This window comes from Myotis daubentonii, chromosome 5 (assembly GCF_963259705.1).
Source record: "Myotis daubentonii chromosome 5, mMyoDau2.1, whole genome shotgun sequence".
Taxonomy (NCBI): domain Eukaryota; kingdom Metazoa; phylum Chordata; class Mammalia; order Chiroptera; family Vespertilionidae; genus Myotis; species Myotis daubentonii.
This window is the reverse complement of record NC_081844.1, coordinates 56620264-56643187: the sequence shown is the minus strand read 5'-3', so window position 1 is coordinate 56643187 and position 22924 is coordinate 56620264. Positions and strand designations below refer to the sequence as shown.

Below are 22924 nucleotides of genomic sequence, written 5' to 3'. Positions count from 1 at the left end.
CATTTAGACTTTATTTGTCTTTCATGACATTGACATTTTAAAGAAAACAGACCAGTTATTTTGCAGAAGGAGTTTTCCCGTGATTATATTTAGGTTTGTGTGTTTGATAGGAATACCCCATACATGGCACTGTGTCCTCTTCAGTGCATGTCATCAGAAGGCACACAACGTTGGCTTATGTCTTCATTGGTTACATCATCTCTGATCATGTAAAGTTACTACTTTTCCCTTTACAGTTAATAGGTAATTAATAAGGAGATTTGAGACTCTATATATCTGCTTCTCATTTGTTGGGAGCCATGGCACAAGCAACTCCATCTTAGAAACTAGAAGTTTCTAGTTTCCAGTTGCTAGAAACTAAACGTTAGAAGTCTCTAGTTCCCAGTTGCTAGAAACTAAAAGTTCCAGTTCCCAGTTGCTGGAAGCCACGCATGTCCTGTAGCTAACAATAAAGAATAACTGTCACACACCATTTGTCACATCACAAGCAAATAGCTGCCACTTGCTGATAGGCTATTACTATAAGCTTTGCTACCCACCCCTGCTACCCACCCCCGTCCCTGGAACAATATATATTCTGCCGCTGTAAAATAAAAATTTTGAGGCTTGATCAGATTCTTGTCTTGCCTCCATTCTCTCGTGTCCCTTGTTTGTTTCATTCTCCTAGGGTGTCTCTTCGTTCCCCCGTTGTTGTCCCGCAGGTCGGGACACTCATTAACTTTCAACTTCTAGCCTTAGCATTGGTTAATGATTCTTGCCTAAATCAATTATACTGTCATGGTTGCAAAATGCTGACTAGCTTCAACAACGTTAATTAGTTGGCATAAACTACTCTCCAAACCTACACACAAGCCCCCTTCAATATATCCCATTCTCAATTCTTTGGAACCAGTGTTCAAGGAAAAATTCTTGGAGTCTTTTTTCTATCTCTTCCTCACAATCCATATCTAATCTCTCAGTAAGTCCTATAGCCTCCAGCTTCAGAAAGCACCATGTGTGTGACTGCTCTGAATCACTTTCATTGCTACCACACAAATCCAAGCGGTCATTCATCACCAGGATTATTGCAATAGGCCCTGAATGTTCTCCACACTTCCACTTTTACTTCTTTCACCTATCTATTCTCCTTTACCAGCCAGCGTGATCTTTCGAAGCATATATTGCATCATTCCTACTCAAAACCTTCTTATGTATTCCCATTCACTCAAAGTAAAATTCAAAACCTAATCATGGCCTGGAAGGTTCTGCATAATTTTTTTTTTGGGGGGGAGGGGAGATTATCTGTCTGACTTCATCTCTACCACTCTCCTCTTTGCTCCGTATATTTCATCTGTTCCTGTCTCCTTGCTCTTCCAGTAGCCTTCCAAGTCTGCTCCTGCCTCAGGACCTTTGTTTGAATGGGCCTTTTTAAAATCTTCTTTTGGCTATCTGCATGGTTTACTTCTTCCCATCCTTTGGGCCTCCTCTCAAAACTCACCTCCTCCAACAGGCTATTGTTGAAAACTCATTAAAAAAAAATAGTGCTCCTGTACCTATTCCTTTGCCTTGCTTTTTTATAGCATATTTTGCCACATAATATATTTATTGGCTCATTTTTAATGTCTATGTTCCACACTAGAATGTAAATTATGAAAGCAAAGACGTGTCTGTATTACTTAATCTTATATTTACCTGGGTATTGAAGAAGAGTGTGTGATACATATTAGCAGCCCAATCAGTATTTGTTAAATAAAAAAAAATGTGTTGATGTAATTATGCTAAGATGGTCTAATACAACACTCTCTAGAGATAGTCTTGCCAATACATACAAATTTCCTGGTGTTTGCTGTTGACCGGTCTTCTTGCCTCCAGGACACATGTGGGTGGCACTACCAAAACAGTTTTCCTTCTTCTGTGCTTCTGTGGCCTACACATTCCCACTCTGCTTCCTGAATGTGTGGCACATTGTTTCTCTAGACTTAGCGGTATATTTATTTAGTCAGGTTGTGTTTTTATATGTTGCTCTTGGAGTTATTTGTCTGTAAGATGATTTTTCCCAACTATGTTCTGATTTATTGCGATTTTACACTTCAGCTCTCAAAAGCCAATCTTCATGCCTCGTTCCAAAGTTCTTGGTGACACCACATCATTGCTTCTTATTCTCAAAGTCACAGTGGTTTCTTGTGACTTTCACTTACTGAATCATTTGTCCCCTAGAAAAACTTGTTCATTTTTCCTTGTAACACAATAGTAATCTGGTTTTTTTTTTTATTTTATTAGTTAGGTTTTCTTACTGTTGAGAATATCAATCTTCATCTTTGGGGTTATGATATGCAGAAACAGGCTTATATATGCTCTTGGTTATAAGTCAGTTTCTTTTAACATGGATGGGACAATTATATGTTATTTTTGTATAACTATGTCAATTGTTTTAATTTACTATACTCTACATATACATACCTTCTCCACAGAAACCTCTAAAAATGTTGTGAAGAAAAATAAAAATTTCCACTCTTATGAATGAAAAAATGGAAGCTTGGCAGGTATAGATTTCCCCAAGAACATTACTATAACAAATAGAATTTCATATAAATAAAGTACCTACCTATATTCAAACCCAAGTTCATGAAACTGCAAAGCCTGTTCTTTGTCTACTATATTATTTTCCTAATTTACTGAGTACAGAGCTCCGACTTTTTGTGACTGTGACCTATCTAACCACCCTAGAGGATAGTCTTTGTCCAAAATTGCTTTCTTATGAGGTCCTGTAGCTGGTGCTTGTGGATTCTCATTAGGTATGACTGAAGCACTTTACATCCTAAGCCAAGAAAATAGTATAACTAATACATGCTTCAAATCCTCCCATAATTCTGGGTCAGCTCATTTTTTCCCTATTACCAGTCTTTTCTTGTAGTGTATTCATATGGGACAGTGATTCTAATTGGGGGCAATTTTGCTCCCCAATGGATATTTGGCAATGTTTGAAGACATATTTAGTTGTCACAACTGTGGAAGCACTACTGTCATTTATTAGGTAGAAGACAAAGATAGTGCTAAACATCCTACAGTGTACAGAACAACCTTCCATAACAAAGAATGATCTGGCCCCAAATGTCAGTAGTACTGAATCAGAGAAACCTTAATCTAGGAGGAGCATGAAACACAAAAAAGCTTGATTGAATGTGAATGACAGGATTTAAAGTCCAGGCTCGTTCACTCTCTAACGTCCCTAAACAACAAGTATATAGACCCACAAAATGGGAATGATAATATGTACCTGACATAGAATACTGTGATGTTTCAAGGATGTAAAGTTATATAAACAGCTAGAGCACTGCTTAAAATATTGTGAACACTCATATGTATTCACTTTTGCTGTTGCTAGTGTTATATTCCTCTTACCTCTATGCCAGACAACTGAGCGTTTCAGTTTTTCCTTAAAGAATACAACCTAGCCTTGCCTCCCCAAAAGAACTGCTTTGTTGATTTAGGAAAAAACAAAATTTGAGGGTTAATATGAGCACTCCTTTTTCTTTTATACCACACCATGTCTGCTCTGAAAATTGAGCATCTGTGATCACTTTACACTTTTTCTGATCCTTTCTGTGAACTAGCAGATTGATTTTTAAGCTTATCCTGTTGACATTTTCAGTTCCTAGGAAGTAAGACATTTGTTTTGCTCGAAGCTTTGTCCCTGTGGATAACTCTATCCTGATGGCACCCATCTTTTAGGGATTTCAACAATCCCCCAAATAAACCCAAGTCCATCTGCTAAAGAACCTAAAAAGAGTCAGAAGTGTGATTGAAGGAAATTGAGCCTTTTGGTCTCCATTCCCTTTGGATTTTCTTTTTGTTTGGTTTTCAAAAAACTCTAAATTTGCCAAGGAACAAATACTGCTTCCCACAAGTTAATGCCTGTGTTCCCAGTAATATGAGAAATGGGGCGGGGGGAGGTATTGGCTAGAGAAAGTTATGACTGGAGAATGTAGGTAGATCAGCTGCAGTGAAGGAGAGAAGATATTTCAGTCTAATGGATTTTAAAAACTTTCTCCCACTATTATGTTTTAATGTGTGGAATTCACATTTTGCATAAAGGAAAGTGACTTGATAAAAATTTAGGCACAGATTAAGCTTAGATTTAGGCATGTTGCGAGCCTCAGTTAGTGTCTTCATCCATATCATGAAGGTAAAAACATATTCTCAGGGTAATTTTGAGAATTAAGACTACTTGCCTATCTACAAGGACCAGGTGCATAGTACATATTCAACATTACTACTATTGAGTTTTCCAATACCTCTCATGTTCATAGTCTCTAACACTCTTGGGGAAGAGGAAAACCTGGCATGCTCCAACACAGAGATTTTATCAAGAAGTTCTAATCACTTAAAATCTGATTTATCATATTCTTTTTTTTTTAATTTGCTGGTTTTCTTTCTTTTTGTATTGTTCTCTGATACAGAGCTAGATGAAAAGATTTCTGTTGTTATCTTTCAAACTAATGCTTCTTATATGCAAATAAAAAGGAAATTCACCACTCTTTGATCTATTCTAGAAACAAATCTTAATCATGCATTAAGCGTATTCATTTGTAATTTGGAGTCCAGCTAGCATCATCAATTCATACTGTAAACTACACTCTCTAGTTGGAACAAATAGAAATGATAGAATGTGTGTGTATATGTAATAATTAACAATACTAGTTATTCTTAGAAAAAAAAATGTTTCCATGACCAGATTGAACAGAAAAATCAGGGACTGAAGCTACAAGCCTGCTGGGCTCCAAGTAGAGATGACAAAGAATTGGCTCTTGAGGGGTAGCAGGCTGGACTGGAACTTCAAGCCTATACAGGTAGACTGAAAACCTTCAGGGGCCCTGAGGCTGTAGATTGTACAGAGCTGCATATTCTATGAGGGTCAGGGTGGGACATAATCCAATAACTTGGACTACAGCCAAGCCTCCCTTTAGGTAAATGGCCAGGTCTATGATAAATCCAAGATCAGTTATATGTGGCCACCACTATTATTCCAGATTCTACATGGATGAAATGGAAGTCAAGAGTAGGCAACCACAAAAACACTAGTATGTATGCTAACATTTGTAAAAGTAATAAACCATTAGAGGAGAAAAGAGTAAACAAAACAAATCTATCAATCCAACAGGAGGGCAATAAGAAAAAAATAAGCAAAGGGAAAGCATAATAAACAGAAAACACACAATGTTAAAGAAAGCTCCGAATTCAATAGTCTAAAATGTGAAGTGAGAAATTTTAAAAATTAAATCACACAGTTATAAACTAAAATAATCTAAATTATATGAATTAAAGAGTAGGTAGACATTAAAAAAATATTTACAATGAGTAATATCATGTTATATATTAAAATTAATAGGATGCCAGAAAAGCATTGGTTATATAGAACACCTATTTATGATATAAGAGTTTCAAGAAAGTTTGCATAGATATAACACAATAAAGACCACATATGATAAACCCACAGCTCGTATCATGCTCAACATTGAAAAGATAAAAACTTTTTCTCTAAGATCAAGAATAAGACAAGAATGCCAATTCTCTCTACTTTTATTCAGTATAGTACTAGAACTCCTAGCCACAGCAATCATACAAGAAATAGAGTAAAAGACATGCAAATTGGTAGGAAGAAAGTAAAAAAGTCACTATCTTCGGTCAACATATACTATATGTAGAAAACCCAACAGATTCCACCAAAAGCTATTGAAACTAATAATCAAATTAAAGAAAGTTGCAGTATACAAAATTAATACTCAAATATGTTTCATTTCTGTAAAATGGAGTTCCATCAAAAAATTAAAAATAGAACTGCTATTTGACCCAGTAATCCCACTTCTATGAATATATCCTAAGAAAGCCAAAATGCCAATCAGAAAGGATATATGCACCCCTATATTCATAGCAGCACAATTTACAATACTAAGATCTGGAAACAGCCCGAGTACCCATCAATATGTGTGTGTATAAAAAATCTGTGGTACATTTACAACATGGAATACTATACAGCTATAAAAAGAAAGGATCTCTTACCCTTTGAGACAGCAGGGAGGGACTGGAGAGTATTATGCTAAGTAAAATAAGCCAGGCAGCAAAAGACAAGTATTATATGATCCTACTCATATATAGAATCTAATGAACAAAATAAACTAATGAACAAAATAGATCCATAGCATAGAACCATGGAACAAACTGAAGAATCTCAGAGGGAAGGTGAGGGTGGGTAGGGAGAGATTAACTGATTAACCAGGGAATTTATATGCATATATTCATAGCCCATGGACACAGACAATAGGCCTGGGGAGGGGTGGGTGTGGGGTGGAGGGGATCAATGGAGAGAAAAAAAGGGACATTTGTAATACTTTCACAATAAAGATAAATTTAAAATAAAATTTTAAAAAAAGAAGTTTATAATGAAAGTAATAAGATCCTGGACTCCTGGACTAGCAGAATGAATATGAGAGTAAACAAGAAAGGGACAAATATAAGAAGTATTTTAAAGAAGTGGGGATTGATAAACTCTCTTACATAAGAAACATAAGTTTTAAAAAATGCAATTCTTTGGTTGTTTGATTCCGACTTCGCATTGGCTAGCCTGGCAGTCAGGGTTTTAAACCAGGCCTTTCACTATATCAAACCTTAAATAATATATACAAAATTTCTAGAAAGTGATGTCTTTGTGTTTCTGTGAAATTAGTGGTCAGGGGTGACCTGAATGTTACCTGGGATGCTCCAAAACTGGTGTGCACACTGTCTAAAGCTTCTGGCAGTAGTCACTCACAAAGAGCTGACAGGCCTTGTTCAAATGCAAACAAAGTAATGCAAGAACCCATTAGGATCCATTAACACCTGGAGCCAATTTAATTGATCAAATTAGCTAACCTATTCTAAAGCTTGTGGGAAAGCAGGGGTGCAAGCAAGGACTGCAGGGAAATTTTTCCTGTGTGAAGAGAGATTTTTGGAGAAGTTATACTGGGTTGTGTAGTTCCTTTGTGATGTGGTCTAGTTTGGGCCAACATTGTGGATCCTTCTTCTGTCTAGGTGTTTAATATCCACTCACTTTGTCTCCTGGGAGGTACTGTAGAACAGGATAAAGAAGACTCGGGTGGGAATCAGAAGATCCTATGCCAATCCCAGTTGAGGCACTAAACTGCTGTAGGACCTCACTTAACTCTCCATTTCAGCTTTTATTTTTGTAAAATGAGGGCCTTAGATTATATAAGTAACACTGGCTCCAGCTACTCCATTTTATTTAAAAGTTACTCATTTTTTATTTCCACATGTTTTTTGTTGGTGGTGGCGGTATTTTTCTCTTAGTATAAGGAAGTTTTATGAATAAACTCACACTTTTATCAAGAAAATCACCAATTTGAGATTTTGAAGCACCGATGATGTTTCAAAGACATATTTTCAGACTCACACATTAGGCAGGTATCATGGTTTATGATGAAAAGCTATAGGACTTACATTTGCATAAGGCACTATCAGTTTTTCTTATAAGCATATTTCTCTTATTATAAAATCTCAATATATGTGTTCCATTAGTCATCTAACTACATGAGAGATTTACTTCCAGACTAACCAATACATCATCATTGAAACTATACTAATTGTATAAATAGTTTAATCTTTAATATATATGTTGTCAAAATGCAGAAAGATTAACTTGATAAATCTTTTCCTATTGCATCTTTTTCATTTTTGTGGATTATAAGCAACTGTCAAACCTTTGGGATTTCACCAAATTATCATCCTATCAAAAATAAAGTTATTTTCTGATATTCTTGACTTTTCTTCTATATAGAATTACTTATAGGAATACTATTTAGGATATCAAACATGCTTTCAACTAAGATGAAGCTGCAGTGATATGAGGGAGAAAGTGGAACTGGGATTGTTTGGGACAGTGTGACATGCCCAGAGATCGGATATCTGGCATGTACATATATGGAGTGCATGAAAAGGTCTTCATTTTGAAAAATGCATCATAACTTTTAAATACCTTTATATTCCTTTACATTGGTAGAGACTTTGCTGACTAGCATTATTTAGCAAAGAGGGAAGGAGGGACAGAAAGACGGAAGGAAGGAAGGAAGGAAGGAAGGAAGGAAGGAAGGAAGGAAGGAAGGAAGGAAGGAAGGAAGGAAGGAAAGGAAGAAGGAAGGAAGAAAACAAGGGAGGGGGAATGGAGGGAGGAAGGAAAGAAGGAAGGAAGGGAAGGAGGGAAGAAAGGAGGAGAGGGAAGGAGAGATAATACATGAGTCTGGATTCTGTCAAACACAACAGGGTACTACTACCTATATATTGATATAAAAAATATACTTATTAAGAGATATAGACAACTCAAGAAAAGTTGAGATTGCAGAAGTTCTATGAATCACTCCTATCACCCCAGAATCTAACTTGTTAAAATCATGAAGTTACCCCAGAGCTACTAGCCTCAGAAGCACCAGGCCGTGCCACTGCCTTGAGGTATTCCAGCAGGACCAATGTTCTGTGCTTCCCCATTATTACTGTATAAGTCACTTCCAAAGAAAAATTTTGTATGGGGGAGGGTGAAAATACAGTTTTGTTTTGTTTTTATTATTATTATTATTATTATTATTATTATTATTATTATTTTAGGAATATATGTTATTTACAATGTGGAATATGTGCAAAAACTTAGAGGAAATGCAAATAAAAGAAGTCCAATATGGATATATTTAATAACTCCAAAACATGAAAGTTTGAGCATTTATTCCAGAAAGAGATAGCAGTCTTGAAGGAAGTGAACTTGAACCAGCATATTTGCTCAAAACATTCAGCAACGTTATTTAGAATTTTGGTTAAGTTTTCTCTTTCTCTTACCCCTTAGTTATGTAAAAATCCTTTTTAAAATGAGAAATTTTAATTCCTCAATATTCTTCCCATTGGAGTAAAATGAAAAATTTTTCTGAGATGGCAACCCACTCCTGCCTAACACTGTTTATCATACTTTCTTTTCTCGATTGCTTATATAGAAAAATTTGGAGATGGTTCATTTCTATGTCTCCCAACATTGCCCTGTAAGTATTAATTTTCAATAGCCTATTTCCCCAAACTGGAAATAGGTGGTTTTTATTAAAAAAAAAAAGAATGGTTGTTATCAGTGTATTACTGAAATTATTTACTTGATGTGATTTTTATTGGAATAACAAAACCAAGACAGAAATAAAAGCCTGGTTCTTTAATCTCAAAAAAGAAAAGCACATATCTATGAAATAAAAGATAAAAAGGATTTCCCTTTAAATTGATGAAGGATTCTTGAATTAATTGTACAAGGGATTTAACATCAAAATATTAGAGAACCTAAAAAAGACTGATTTGGATACTTCTGTGATTAAATTCTAAACTAGAACGATGACAATCCAAGTGAAGTTACCTGAAGTTTTTCTTGCTTCCTAAAATAATGAGTGATGAAATTTACCTCCTACAGCAGACAGTATAGAATATTTTCTTCTTCGATGTAAAACTAGGCCCATATTTTCTAGTCTCCTTGAATTTATTTTAGATGGAAGCAGGTGACAAGTTCTCTCCAATAGATAGGTAGTAGAAGTGATAAGTCTTAAGTTCTGATTGAAGTGAAAAAGTGGGTATGCTTTTCTCTACATCCTCTTTTTTGTCTACTGCCTACATGTGAAGACTGACCCTAAAGAATGGCAAAGCTATTAAGATGAATCTCTGAAAGACTGCATGGAGGAGAGTCCCTGCTGACTCACTCTGGATTTTAAAGTGAGCAAAAAAGAAACTGTTATTATTGTAAGCCATAGGGATTTTGGGGGTAATATTTCAAAGTGGTTAACCTACCCTGACTAATGTACTTCTTTAAACATAGTGTGCTAAAGGAGAGAGCAGTTAGAAATTTGGTCTACCTATTATTTTTTCTAAATATATTTTTAATGATTTCAGAGAGAGAAAGGGAGAGGGAGAGAGAGATAGAAACATCAATGATGAGATAGAATCCCTGATCAGTTGCCTCCTGCATCCCCCACACTGGGGACTGTGCCCACAATCCACGCATGTGCCCTGACTGAGAATCGAACCGTGACCTCCTGGTTCTTAGGTCCATGCTCAACCACTGAGCCACGTCAGCTGGGCTGGTCTACCTATTATTGATATAAATCTCTAGCCTCAAGATGGAGTTGCTCTTTCCTCGGGTGCCATGTCAACAAACCAAAACTTAGATAATTTTCACATCCCTGTAAATGCTGCACTGGATGAGAAACTCAGTTTATTCAGTCAGCCAATTCCTAAACACCAAGCCAATTCTGTGCTTTAAACTTATCTTTTTGTTCTTACTCACCCCAAACAAGGTTGACTATGTGACCTCAGCCAATTAGATATTTTCTATTTTTTCTCTTCCTTATTCTTTGTCCTATAAAAGCTTCCTGCCTTCCACCTCATTTTGTTTTCTCCAAATGGAGGTGTCCACTTCATGAAGTGTCAAATACAAAGTTTGTGTCACTTGAATTATCTTTGTTAGTAATTTTTAACACTATTAAAGTTTCCCTAATTCATATTATGTGAAAGTACACTGAAAATTCTAAAGCATTTTATAAAGTTAATGTTATTATTATTAACAACATTAATAAAAAGATTAATAGTTACACAGAATTCAATAGGTCAATTGTGTTTTGGAATGGAAGTCAGGAAAAGGAATGAATACAAAGAAAAATCCCCTTATATCTGAATTTTCTGAGAAATAATCTATGTTGTAGGGTCATGAAAATTTTAACTTTCCACCAATCTAACAGCTACATTTATTAAGAAAAATGTAGATTTATAAGAAAATGTAAAACATTAATTTGAAAGATGTACCAAACCTAAGTCTTCATCTTTCATTGTTGTGTGTTTTTTTTTTTCTTAATGCACTTTTATTTAATTTGGCTGAGCTATTTTGAAGATTGTATGACTCTAGTCAGAAGCAGTATTTTAGAACTCAGCTGGGTCACAAGAACTTTCTCATCACTCCATTCTAATTTGCAGTTTTGCTATAATAAAACCCCTAAATATATTGCTACTGTCTAGACGTTTTATCTGAAACAAGTGTCCTTTGTAGCCTCAGAGGACTTTTTTATTTCCAGTAAATCAAAGTCTGTGAAGAGCTGTGGTTCTTATTAAGACATACCCTTCACAGTCCAGCGATTGCCAACAGTGGCAAGCCAATGACAGTTCATTTACATATAAGTGATGACTTCCATCAGGTAGTTGGCTCAAAACCACAATGGACATTTAGAGCACATCCAATATTTCTTCTTCTTTGATGGGCACCAAGTGCCAATTTTTATATGGAAACTAACTATTGAAAAGTGAAGGCTTCTTTTCTCTGACCTTACACTGTGTTCTCCAGCTTGGGAGTGACTTATTGTCACTGAACTTAATGTAAAATCACACCTCTAAAAGACATTCAGTGGTCCTCCTAATTCAGGCTGCTAAAAATCAAGAATAATAGTCAAATGTAGAAAACGTGAGACAAGAACAATTACATTTTATCAAAAGAAAAATAAACTTCTGCATCCTGACCCTAGTTGTCACAATCATAACTTAATTTTTGTTTTATTTTTATAAGGTAATTTTTATATTCTTTTCTCATAAGTATATTTGCCACTTGAAATAGTGGTAAGTGCTATCCAATGCTTATTAAGAAATTCTATGTTGTAGTTTGTGTCTTTCATTATAACTCTATTCTTTTGCTCCCTACCCCCCCCCTTTTTTTGAATAGCGGTGGCAGAAATCTAGCCAAATTATTTTTATTTTAATAATGCTGTAAAAAAGGAGCAGACTAATGGATCTGTTACCATTCTGTGACTCAACCCATGTTCGATATTTTTTATTCCTTTATTGTGCATTTTCCAGCTTTTTTTTTCAGTATTGAAATAGAGAAAAACTTCTTTTTCAAATGAAACTGTCTCAATTACCAACAGAAAGAATATGAATAATTGAATTTCAGATAAGCTAACCACTCCATTTTAGCTAGTAATCACTTGTTTTCTCCCTTTCAAATGTTTCACTGCTAACATTTTCTGGTTAGAGTATCAGCATGATGCTGAGTCCAGCTTGGTTTTGGTTTTGGTGAGGCCCCTACTAAACATGATTCTTTTTTTATATATATAATTTTTCTTCTTTATTGATTAAAGTATTACATATGTGTCGTTATTGGAGTTGGATTTTCTAAAGATTTCATCCTAATGACTTCTACATGTATTCTACAGTAAACTTCACTGCAGGAAGGAGCCTAAGAGAAATTTTTAGAAACCAGTCATTTATAAAAGTAATAGGTCAGGGGTAAGAACTGTAAAAATGGAACACCTGTCATGTAGTTGCTGCCTCTATTCATATCTAATTTCTATGCTATCTTTACAGTCTGGTCCTTCAACTAGTGTTCCTTCACTTGTTTTCCCATCCATTCATAAAGGGAAGGAGAGAAAAAGGGAAGGAGGAAGGGAGAGGGAGGGAGGGAGGGAAGGAGGGACAGATGGTGGATAGATAAATAAAATTAAGTTCAAGACTCTTAAGGAACTAGTGTTAGCCACTGTGCTTCAACCCTTTCTGAACAAGGCAAGTAATCAGGAATACTGTATATTAGCTGTCAGTTTTTTCACTTTAGAGTGATGAATGAGAATAAGGAAAATTACTACTGTAACTACACTAATAAAATCATATACTGTAGTTTAAAGCACATTTCAATAAACCACTTCCAAAAAGTTTGAGTTTTTAAAAATAAGAATCTTGAAGTTTCTTTTTGTTGTTGTTCATCCTCACCCAAGGATATTTTTCCATTGATTTTTAGATAGTGGAAGGGAGAGGGAGAGACAGAGAGAAACATCGTGTGAGAGACCCATTGATTGGTTGCCTCCTGCATGCACCCTGACCAAGGCCATGGAATCTGCAACCAAGGTACATGCCCTTGACCAGAATCAATCCTGGGACCCTTTAGTCTACGGGCTGATGCTCTCTCTATCCACTGAGCCGAATTGGCTAGGGCTTGAGGTTTCTTTATGGAATTTATTGGTGATGGAACAAAACAACTCTAAGTCCAGTGAAAGGAGTATTTCACAGTGGTTTCAACAGATTTTTTTTTAATGAAGTATATGCAATGAATGGTTCATCCAAAGATGTTTAGAAGTTATAGACTGACTTGATGAAAACCTTTAAATATGTAAAGATGCTTGCCTTTTTGCCTGTTGATACTGAATTAATTCATGGCCAATGTTAACTTATCTCTTTGGGTAGTTACGTTCAATTCTTAAGAGAACAAAATTGTATTGAAAACATTGTTATACTTCTAAGATAAATACTGTTGTCTCATTTTTCTTTCTCTCATAGATGCGCACACTAACTTCCCAACAATCCGGATGTCAGCTCTTTTGAGTATTGGGTGCCCACTCACTGTAAGATAAAATATATGATTATATTAATAAGTGTTTAATTAATATGCCAGAATGTATTATCACCATAATTAGCTAGTTATTAATATTAATAATAGAAAGAGAGCAAAGGAGAGGCTGGACATTATAAGCATGGTTATCTGGGCAGCTTCTCCAAGATACAACTTCAAGCTCCACAGGGAACCACCAGTCCATTTCCTGAAGATCACTGGGGGAAGGGACCGAACAAAGCAGGAGATAGACACATGCATAGTGAAGTTGGAAAAGGTAGGGAAGGTGCTTGCTTGTCAGTCTAGCCTGGGAAACAATGGGTTAGCTCGGCAGGTGGACCCCTAAAGCAAGCACGTGAAATCTTGGAAGGTTAAGATCCGCAAGGCAAAGAGTCCCCCTTCTCTTGTGCTCTTGCCTCTTGCTTTGCTCTTGACCACAGATGATAGCTGTAATAGAAGATTACTCAACATAGGTAAACTAGAAGGAAAAGTATAACATTCCAAGATCTTGTTCTTACACACTCGTGAGTGAATCCAGATGTAATATTCAATGTTCCCTTATTTTCAAAATGGGGATTGTATATATCTTGTCTCGTTGTTGAAAGGATCCGAAAACACATATAAAAGTAGAGATGTGTAAAATAATGTGTTAATATGGATGCATCAATTAAAACATGATTGCATGTGAGATATTCTAGGAGAATGCCTGGAATTAACTGCAGTGATGGGAATGCTTTCAAAGAGACAAGAGGTTGCATAAGGGTAGGTAGAAAATTCTACTAGTATATGTGACTATTTTTGTGATTATACATGTATCTATACACATGTGTGGGTATGTATGAAGTTGGATTTTGCTCTGAAATAGTGAAATTTTGCTCCCCACTGCTCACATTTCCTAGCTCCTGCCTCTGCCATTCAGGCAATAGTAATGGCTTCCTTGAGGGTGACTGAAAATAAATCATCTAATTTCTGGTATTTATCAATTTTGAAACAAGAAAAAATGATAAGTAGTTAATAAATATTCTATGCTCAAGTTTTTAAGTCATCAGCTCCCATTTGTAATCTGTGAAAAAAATGCAAAACAGATAGCTATTTAATAAATATAACTACTTAAAATGAGGTAAATGATTGTGTGACATTCCATGAAGAAAAACCCTAGAACAAAGAAGACAGCTGCGTTTCAAGAAGGAGGTTTTAAAACGCAAAGCAGCAACAGTATTTTCTAAAGGAAGGCTTCCACTTGGGAGAGTATGACTTTCCTCAAAATACATAGCATGCTGTGGATCCAAGAAATCAGAATGTGAAGAACTCAGCACACGGAGCCAGATGATAGAAAGACTGTGTGATGACAGAGAACCCTTTCTAACTTTACAGGGAACCAGAACTGGACGAGCAGACTCGTGGGGAAAGGAAAGAGGAGATGCTGATGGGCTCTTGATAAAGGGTGAACCACCACATCTTTTTGTACCTTGCCCTGGGGGGAATTTTGTAATAGAGAGCACAAACCGTTTATGGGAAAACCCAAAAGTAAAGGGGTTTTGTTGAAAGGTGCTGCAAAGGCCTTAAGAAAGCCATGTGACCAATATGGAACTGCAGCAATAGGTGTGCACAGTGTCTGGATGATGGCTCTTCAGCCTTACGTCACAAACTGCAGCCCAAGATGGTGTGAGGAGACCAACTGAGATGGTGTAGCTTCCAAGGGAGCATGGGAATTCTGAGAAAACTGGCTGACTAGAAGAGGCCTATGGTCTGTAAAGGGAGAGGACAGTGTATATGGACTTCACTACTGGGCTCTGGCCGATATGAAGACTGGATGGCACCCTAGCTGGTTTGGCTCAGTGGATAGAGTGTCAGCCTGTGGACTGAAGGTTCCCAGGTTTGATTCTGGTCAAGGGCACATGCCAGGGTTGCGGGCTCGGTCCCCAGTGTGGGGCATGCAGGAGGCAGCCGATCAATGATTCTCTCTCATCATTGATGTTTCTATCTCTCGCTCCCTCTCCCTTCCTCTCGGAAATCAATAAAAATTAAAAAAAAGAAGACTGGATGGCAATGAATGGCTCACAAGGTTTAGGTGGCATGATTAACACACAGGTGGCCAGCAAGGGAGATCACATTGAGGATGTATCTCATGAGATAAAAGGAGATGAGAGAGTAGGCCTGTTATAAATGAGAGAGTAAGTAGGAATAAAGGACAAATTTAGACGCATAAGTACAGTAACAGCAGCATAAAAATACAAAAGTTAGAAATATAGCTTATAGAATATTGAGATGAGTCAATCAATTATTCATAGAAAAATATTTTCTATATTAAAGACAACTTTTCATACCATGCAACTTAGAAATACAAGTTTCATAGAAAGTGATATCAACTCACTAAAAGGGGTGGGAAAATGGAGGTGACCTGAGTAACTAAGGAAAACAGTGTTTTGACTGGAAACTATAGACACAGATGGATAGATACAGAAATAATTATAAATATGTGTACAAACAGCTTAGTATTCATATATGTATTTTCCAGATCTGTCCACTGAGAGAGCCTAGAAACAGTGATACTGCAGTCGCATCAAGAACATTCAGCGCCCAGACTTTGGTTTCTAAAGACTATTCTCCAATACAGGGAACCAAGACTCCTTAGAGAAATGGCTGGTTCTAGGGCAGGGATAATAATACAAGGCCAGTCTGCAGAATCTTGTGGTGCCAAAGTAGGGAAGCACTTCAACTCTGTAATATTCTTTAAAAAAATCATAACCTCAGCATTTTTAAAACAACAATAACAATAAGCATAGTTGCCATTTAATGCACATTTATTCTGTGCCAGGCACTGTACTGAGTGCTTTACTTATATTATCTCAATTTCTGATAGCCTGATGCTACCAAGATTATTATTATAAGAAACACAGATTCATATCCGTGGCATGTTTCTTTGGGCTATGGAAATTCTTGATCCATGTATGGATTGCAGAACAACTCATTGGAAACCATAGCATTATTTATATCACTCATGTTCTCATGTTTAAAGCAGGTCTATGTTACATTACATTATTATTTGCCTTTTTTATATTTTTGTCCTGTATCTTCAAAATGTCAGGAATCCACTTATTTGTGTCAATGCACTGATGTCTCATTGAGCATCTTGCAGATAAACAAGTGTCCAACAAATAATTTTAATAATGCTTGTTTTTGCTTTACAAAATTGATATCATATTATGCATATTTTGCTTTTTTCACTCAAGATTTTGTGAAAATCCTTCCAAGCCAACTAGTATAATTCCAATTCATTATTTTAAGTGGTACATAGTATTCTATGATATAAATAGACCATAATATTTTTCTATTGGTTAGTATTTATTATGTTTCTTATCCCCCCCCCTTACAAAATGATAAAATAAGAATTCTTGTTTATTTAGTAACTAAAGGCCCGGTGCACAAAATTCATGCAATGGGGCGGGGGGGGAGGGTTGTCCCTCAGCCCAGCCTGCACCCTCTCCAATCTGGGACATCCCTCTCACAATATGGGGCTGCTGGCTCCCAACCACTTGCCTGTCTGCCTGCCTGATTGCCCCTAACAGCTTCTGCCTACCAGCCTTATCACCTCCTAACCAGTCCCCTGCCAGCCTGGTCAATGCCTAACTGCTCCCTTGCCAGCCCGATTGCCCCCAACAATCCTCCCCTGCAGGCCTGGTCACCCCCAACTGCCCTCCCCTGCTGGCCTGATCTCTCACAACTGCCCTCCCCTGCCAGCCATCTTGTGGCTATGGGCACCACCAGCTTTGAGGGCATGACAGTCAATTAGCATATTCCCTCCTTATTGGCTGTGGGTGCCACCATCTTTGAGGGCGTGACAGTCAATTAGCATATTCCCTTCTTATTTGGCTGAGGGCACTGCCATCTTTGCAGCCTGCTGCTCAGTCATTTGGTCGTCCCTCACTAACCCCCTTGCCAGCCTGGTCACCCCACGCAGCCTGTTAGGTCGTCCATTCAGATGTGATGGTCGCTTAGGCATATATATATATATATATATATATATATATATATATATATATGCTTTTGTTTTCATATGATATATTGCTAAGATGGAGTGGCATACGTGTTTTTAGTTGTAACTGGTATTGCCAAAGTGTTTGTAACACATTGTGAAATCCATGTATCTGCCAGAAAGGAGTGACAGTGCTTCTTTGCCCATATCCCAACCAGCAGTCGAAGATATTGTTTTGTTTTAATTGTGGCCAATCTAAAAGCTGCTAATGCACTGAGTTTCCTTATCTGCTAGTGACTATGAGAATCTTTGCATATTTTTAAAAATATTTTATTGATTTTTTTTACAGAGAGGAAGGGAGAGGATAGAGTTAGAAATATCAATGAGAGAGAAACATCGATCAGCTGCCTCCTGCACACCCACCACTGGGGATGTGCCCGCAACCAAGGTACATGCCCTTGTCCAGAATTGAACCTGGGACCCTTCAGTCTGCAGGCCGACGCTCCATCCACTAACCCAAACCGGTCAGAGCTGCATATTTTTAATTAGCTTTTGGTTTTCCTGTTTTGTGATTGGTTTCTCTGCATCTTATGTCTATTTTAATTATGCTGCCCTCTCATTTTCAATTTAAAATAGTGCATGGGATTATACCTCTGTGTTCTACAGTGCAATTCCACTCCACAGCAATTTTTAAAATAGATTTATTTATGGTATCTTTTCATAGAAAAGTCTAAAATTTTTTTTATAAAACCAAAGTCATTTTCCTTCTCTTCTATAGTCTTTATTTAGTATCTTTCCTGCTCTTACTTGAATGTGCAGTTTTCTAGATTCTTTCAGAATTATAAATTAATTTGTTAATTGATTTATTTACTTATTTATTTATTTAGACTGGTTGTTAAATTTTCTCAATATATTCTTTTAGTATCTGTTATTATCAAATGATTTTTCTCCCTAAAAGTGTTGATGTAATAAATTATGGAAATAGAATTCTTAATTCATGAAAATGATATGGTATTACTAATGACTACTAGGAAATACTCACACAGTGTTTCATTATTCATTTTAGTCTACAGTGAACACAGTGAAGGTACAAATTGCCGAATTGCCTCTGAGAAGAAACAATCACAAGACATTTAAAGTGCTCTGATACATGTGCACAGTGGAAACAAGCAAAGAAGGTCCAAACCTTTTGTGTTATAATCTATTGAGCACTAACTAAAATGTAATTGATCTTAATGAGATTTAGATAAGGACACTAGTGAACATACTTTTCAAAGAATGGTCAATATCTCATCAGGAAGTGATAATAATTCTTGTGAAATTTTTAGTTCAGAGCTGGGAGTACCAACTTTGGGATCAGAAAGACCAGAATTCAAATACTGACACTTTTAACTTAGCACCTTTGTGATCTTAGAAAAAATGAGCTTGCATTTCTTCATCTTTAAAAGGAAGATAATAAAAGTCCCTACCTCATATGAATAGTATAGGAATTTAATGAGAAAATACTAATAAAAAGCACTTGACTTAGATTTGAATGCATCGTAATTTATTAATAAATTTTAGCTGTTCTTATTCTTTTTTGTCCCCCTTCACTGCAATAGATATTAGCTTATCACTATCTGCCCTTGTATGCATACGTTTATTTATTGTGTATATTGTTTTCTTTAATAGTGTGTTTGCTATGTGAATGCAACTTCCAGACAAGCAAACAATGTTCTTCCAATGTTCCACCAGATTGTTTCCTCTAACCCTTTTCTACATAAATGTTATATATCTCCCACTGATATGCCACATTCTAATGTGAAGACTACTGACATATCATATTCCCTCCATTCTGATTTTTTTTAACTCACAATACTACCTCCCCCACCCACATACATAGTCCATAAATTCTAAGGAATATAAATTCTTTATTTGGATCATTCTCCTTAGAAAAATCAGATTGATAAATCTATCTCGTGTATCCAAGTACTCTATATCCAATATTCCTCTGACCTCTCACCTCTCCCTTCTTATATGAGCATAACTCTGGAAATATGCAAATCTCAGCCTGGAGGGCTCCTTCAAATTTTCTTCTCCCAATCCTTGAAGGTAGGAAATGACAACTTTTGAGTAAGCATATTTATTAAGGTGAGTACATAATCCATACACAGTCCACATCCCTGGAAAAGCTTAGCTCAGGTATGTTCATAGGGTAAATATGCTCACCATTAAACTTCACCACTAGATGTCACTCTTTGTCACATCTAAGCAAAGGTGGGGCCCCTTCCTACCACCAAAATGCTCAGCAGTCTAGGCACTTGTCCCATGCCTCAGAAACATCTGACAGTAACATAGACTTTGCCACACGTAAACAAATAATAAAGATTAATCTCCAATGTAAGCCCAAGGCTGTCTCTGAGTATCCTCTGATCAGGATAGGAGAACCCACTTAGCTCCACTCACCAGGGCCTCATTTAATAGGCACCCACCTCCAAAGGGCTGAGGCACATCTGCAGTGTTCCTGCCTGGAGAGTTTCCACCTTCCCAAGCTTTACTGTACCAGAGGCGGAGGGAATCACTTCCTTTATCCCCTCAGGTTGTGTTAGTGTCACTAGCAAGAACTCTGACAGGTCTCTGGTTTTGTGATGAGAACCAAGGTTGTCAATATATCTTTACCATAAAAAGTTCATATGCAAATATGATCTCATTGTTTGGATTCTCTCAGATTCACTCTCCTACTGCTGACAGACAGATCATGGAAGTCAATCTTCAGGCTGAAAGTCCAGCGTTTTTCTCCTTTTCAAATACTCACAGGAACTGAGCAGGTACATTCTAGCCTCTATTTCTCAGCAAGTCAGTCCACCCCAGGAACATTCTTGTGGAGCTGAGTTCCTGGAAAAAACCAAGTTCTAAGCTTTCTAGATTCACACTTAGCATTTTTGGCTTCCAAAGATGGCCATCCCTAGAAATTTAGTAGTTATGTTCTAACTACAAGCAATTCCTATTTCTCTACTTGATACTCCTCAGTAATTTCTCAAGTTTTAAAACATTATAATTTGTCTGAACCCATGATTAAAAACAACAAAATTTGATTGAAAATTCATAGTGATGAACATATTTCACATCCACAGAGGTCCAAGTTTGTCTGACATAGACATTCTCTGAACATGGTTAAAACTCATGTCCAGTTGGAAATGTAATACAGTACTTCCTTATATTTCCTTAATTTAGAAAAATGTATACAGTGCTGATAATTTGCATATATTCTGGCATATCTTGTCTTGAACAAGGCCTTCAAAACACAGTTGTAATTATTAGCACAAGCTCAGTTGATGTTCCTTCTACTTATAGCATCCTTTAACCAGAAAAAAAAAAAAAAAAGGTAAAATGTACTCTTGGCTCAAATACAGAATAATTTTAATGCTGAAGACAGCAAATTGGATTTAAAAATCTAGGGTATAGAACCTTAGCCAGTTTGGCTCAGTGGACAGAGCGTCAGCCCTTGAATCGAAGAGTCCCAGGTTCAATTCCAGTCAAGGGCACGTACCTTGGTTGCAGGTTCCCGGGCCCTGGTCAGGGTGCATGCAGGAGGCAACCAATCAATGTGTCTCTCTTACATCAGTGTTTCTCTCTGTCTCAGCCTCTCCCTCCCACTCTCTCTAAAAATCAGTAGAAAAATATCCTCAGGTGAAAATTAACTTAATTAATTAATTAATTTAAAAATTCTGGGGTATAGATCCCACAATGTGACCCAAATATAAGTCAAGGTTATCTCATTTATGGTATAATCTAAGGTACTGATAAAGAATTCTAAATGTTACTCGGTTTCACAAGAAAATGCCCAAAATGTAGTTTCATAAAAATTATTTTAGAAAGCTATAGTCTAGACAGGTTAACAAGTCTAAAGTCACAGTCGGTGAGGGGTAGAATGGGGATTCGAAGGCAGGCTGGTTTTTCTGCTCATAGAGTGATAGCCACAGCTTAGTCTTCGAACAGTCTTCCAAAATAGGTCCTGTATTTTAAACTTGCCAGTTATTACTTTAATTTTTTTTCTTATAAACAAACATCACTTTAATAAAATCAATCTATGATCATACTCTCAAATGCATCTTTTTGTGTGATTTATTCTATTGTCATAGTTCCCTGATTTTGAGAGAGGAAAATTAGTGTTGTTACATCTTTAGAATTCTTATCATTTGGCATCAACTGTACCGGTAAGTGAAGATTTACATATGGTGTGGGCAAAAGTTGGTTTACAGTTGTGAGTATGTCAAACACAGACTTTATTCTTGTATTATTATTTATTAACTAATTATTGTATTATTTCGCTTCTCCAATTGTAAACCTACTTTTGCCAACCCCCGTATATTATTCATCTGGTCATATCTGGATATTACATGAATATTGTGTACCAGTCTAGACAGTTTCATGACTGAAACCATTTATAATGCAATCTGTGTCTGTAAGACATAATAAACAGGATAGGTTTATTCTGTTTCTTCTCAACAAGACTGCAAAAACAAAGATCTAGTTTTAAGTCTTCAGAAAAAAGATGTTAAGTAGACTGATATTGTTAAAGCAAATTCAATAACTAAATGTCAGATGTTTTTAAAACTCCTGGGATCTTATTTGTGTCAGACACTGCTTTAAGCACTGCATATATGTTATTTCAATTATTTCTTATCACAACCCTATGTGATGCAAACCAAGAACTGTAAGTGAGATGCCTGACTCCAACAACAGCAACCAATCAGACACCATATAAGCACTTTACATATATTTTTTGATTTACTCTTGATCCCTCTATTAGATATTATTATTGCAAGTCTCATTTTACAGATGAGAAAAATCACAGTTCACAGAAGTTAAATAACTTCTAGAAGATCAAACATTTAATGAATGACATCAGCAGTATTTGAATAGAGCCAGCCAATGGACTCCATACTTTTGCCTTTTGTCTGAATATTAATTACCTACATATATTTAATTGACATGTATGTATTTATATGTTATACAAATATTTTAATGCACATTATGATCTTAGCTACAGACATTTAAATATAAATAGCTTTGCAAGCATCTATAAATGTTTTCTATTCTTGGATATTGACTCTCCAGTCAATACTCTAAGATGCTGGATGTTAATTACCTTCTTTCAATTAGTTACACTTTCATTGGGTTTGGGAGACAAAAGTGATGTGAACATCTTTTTTCTACCCTCCAGCCTTCCCTCTCCCGCCCCTTTTTTTTTAAATTTTCTGTTAGCAGATAGAGTTGAGGAAAGATGAGTTTGTTCTACCTCTGTTCCAAAGACTGTTATCTCGATTGTTGGGTGACTAGAAGCATTTGCAGTGGCAGCAGCAACAATAACATCTTGCTGTCTTCACATTCTGATTTCTGGATCAGCTACTGAGGAGGGCCCTTGAATTCAGAGCTCCAAAGGCAGCCACCAACATGGAAGCTCCCTGGTGGGACAGGCCTTCGCTGCTCTGAGAGTCCTTCTGGGAAGCTTAAGCTAGAAACCACCCCTTAACCCCCAACAAGTTTTGAAGTGCTTCATT

The 22924-nt window shown here is 36.5% G+C and overlaps 1 protein-coding gene across 1 annotated transcript in view; it reads right to left on the bottom strand.

Annotated features, from left to right (window-relative positions):
• Positions 1 to 13312: 13312 nt before the first annotated feature.
• The window catches only part of IQCM (IQ motif containing M), a 284914-nt gene continuing 275302 nt past the window's right edge, over positions 13313 to 22924 (bottom strand). The window contains exon 13 of the mRNA XM_059699526.1: positions 13313 to 13416. Coding sequence (XP_059555509.1) covers positions 13313 to 13416 — 104 coding nt within the window. The remainder of the gene's footprint in view (positions 13417 to 22924) is intronic.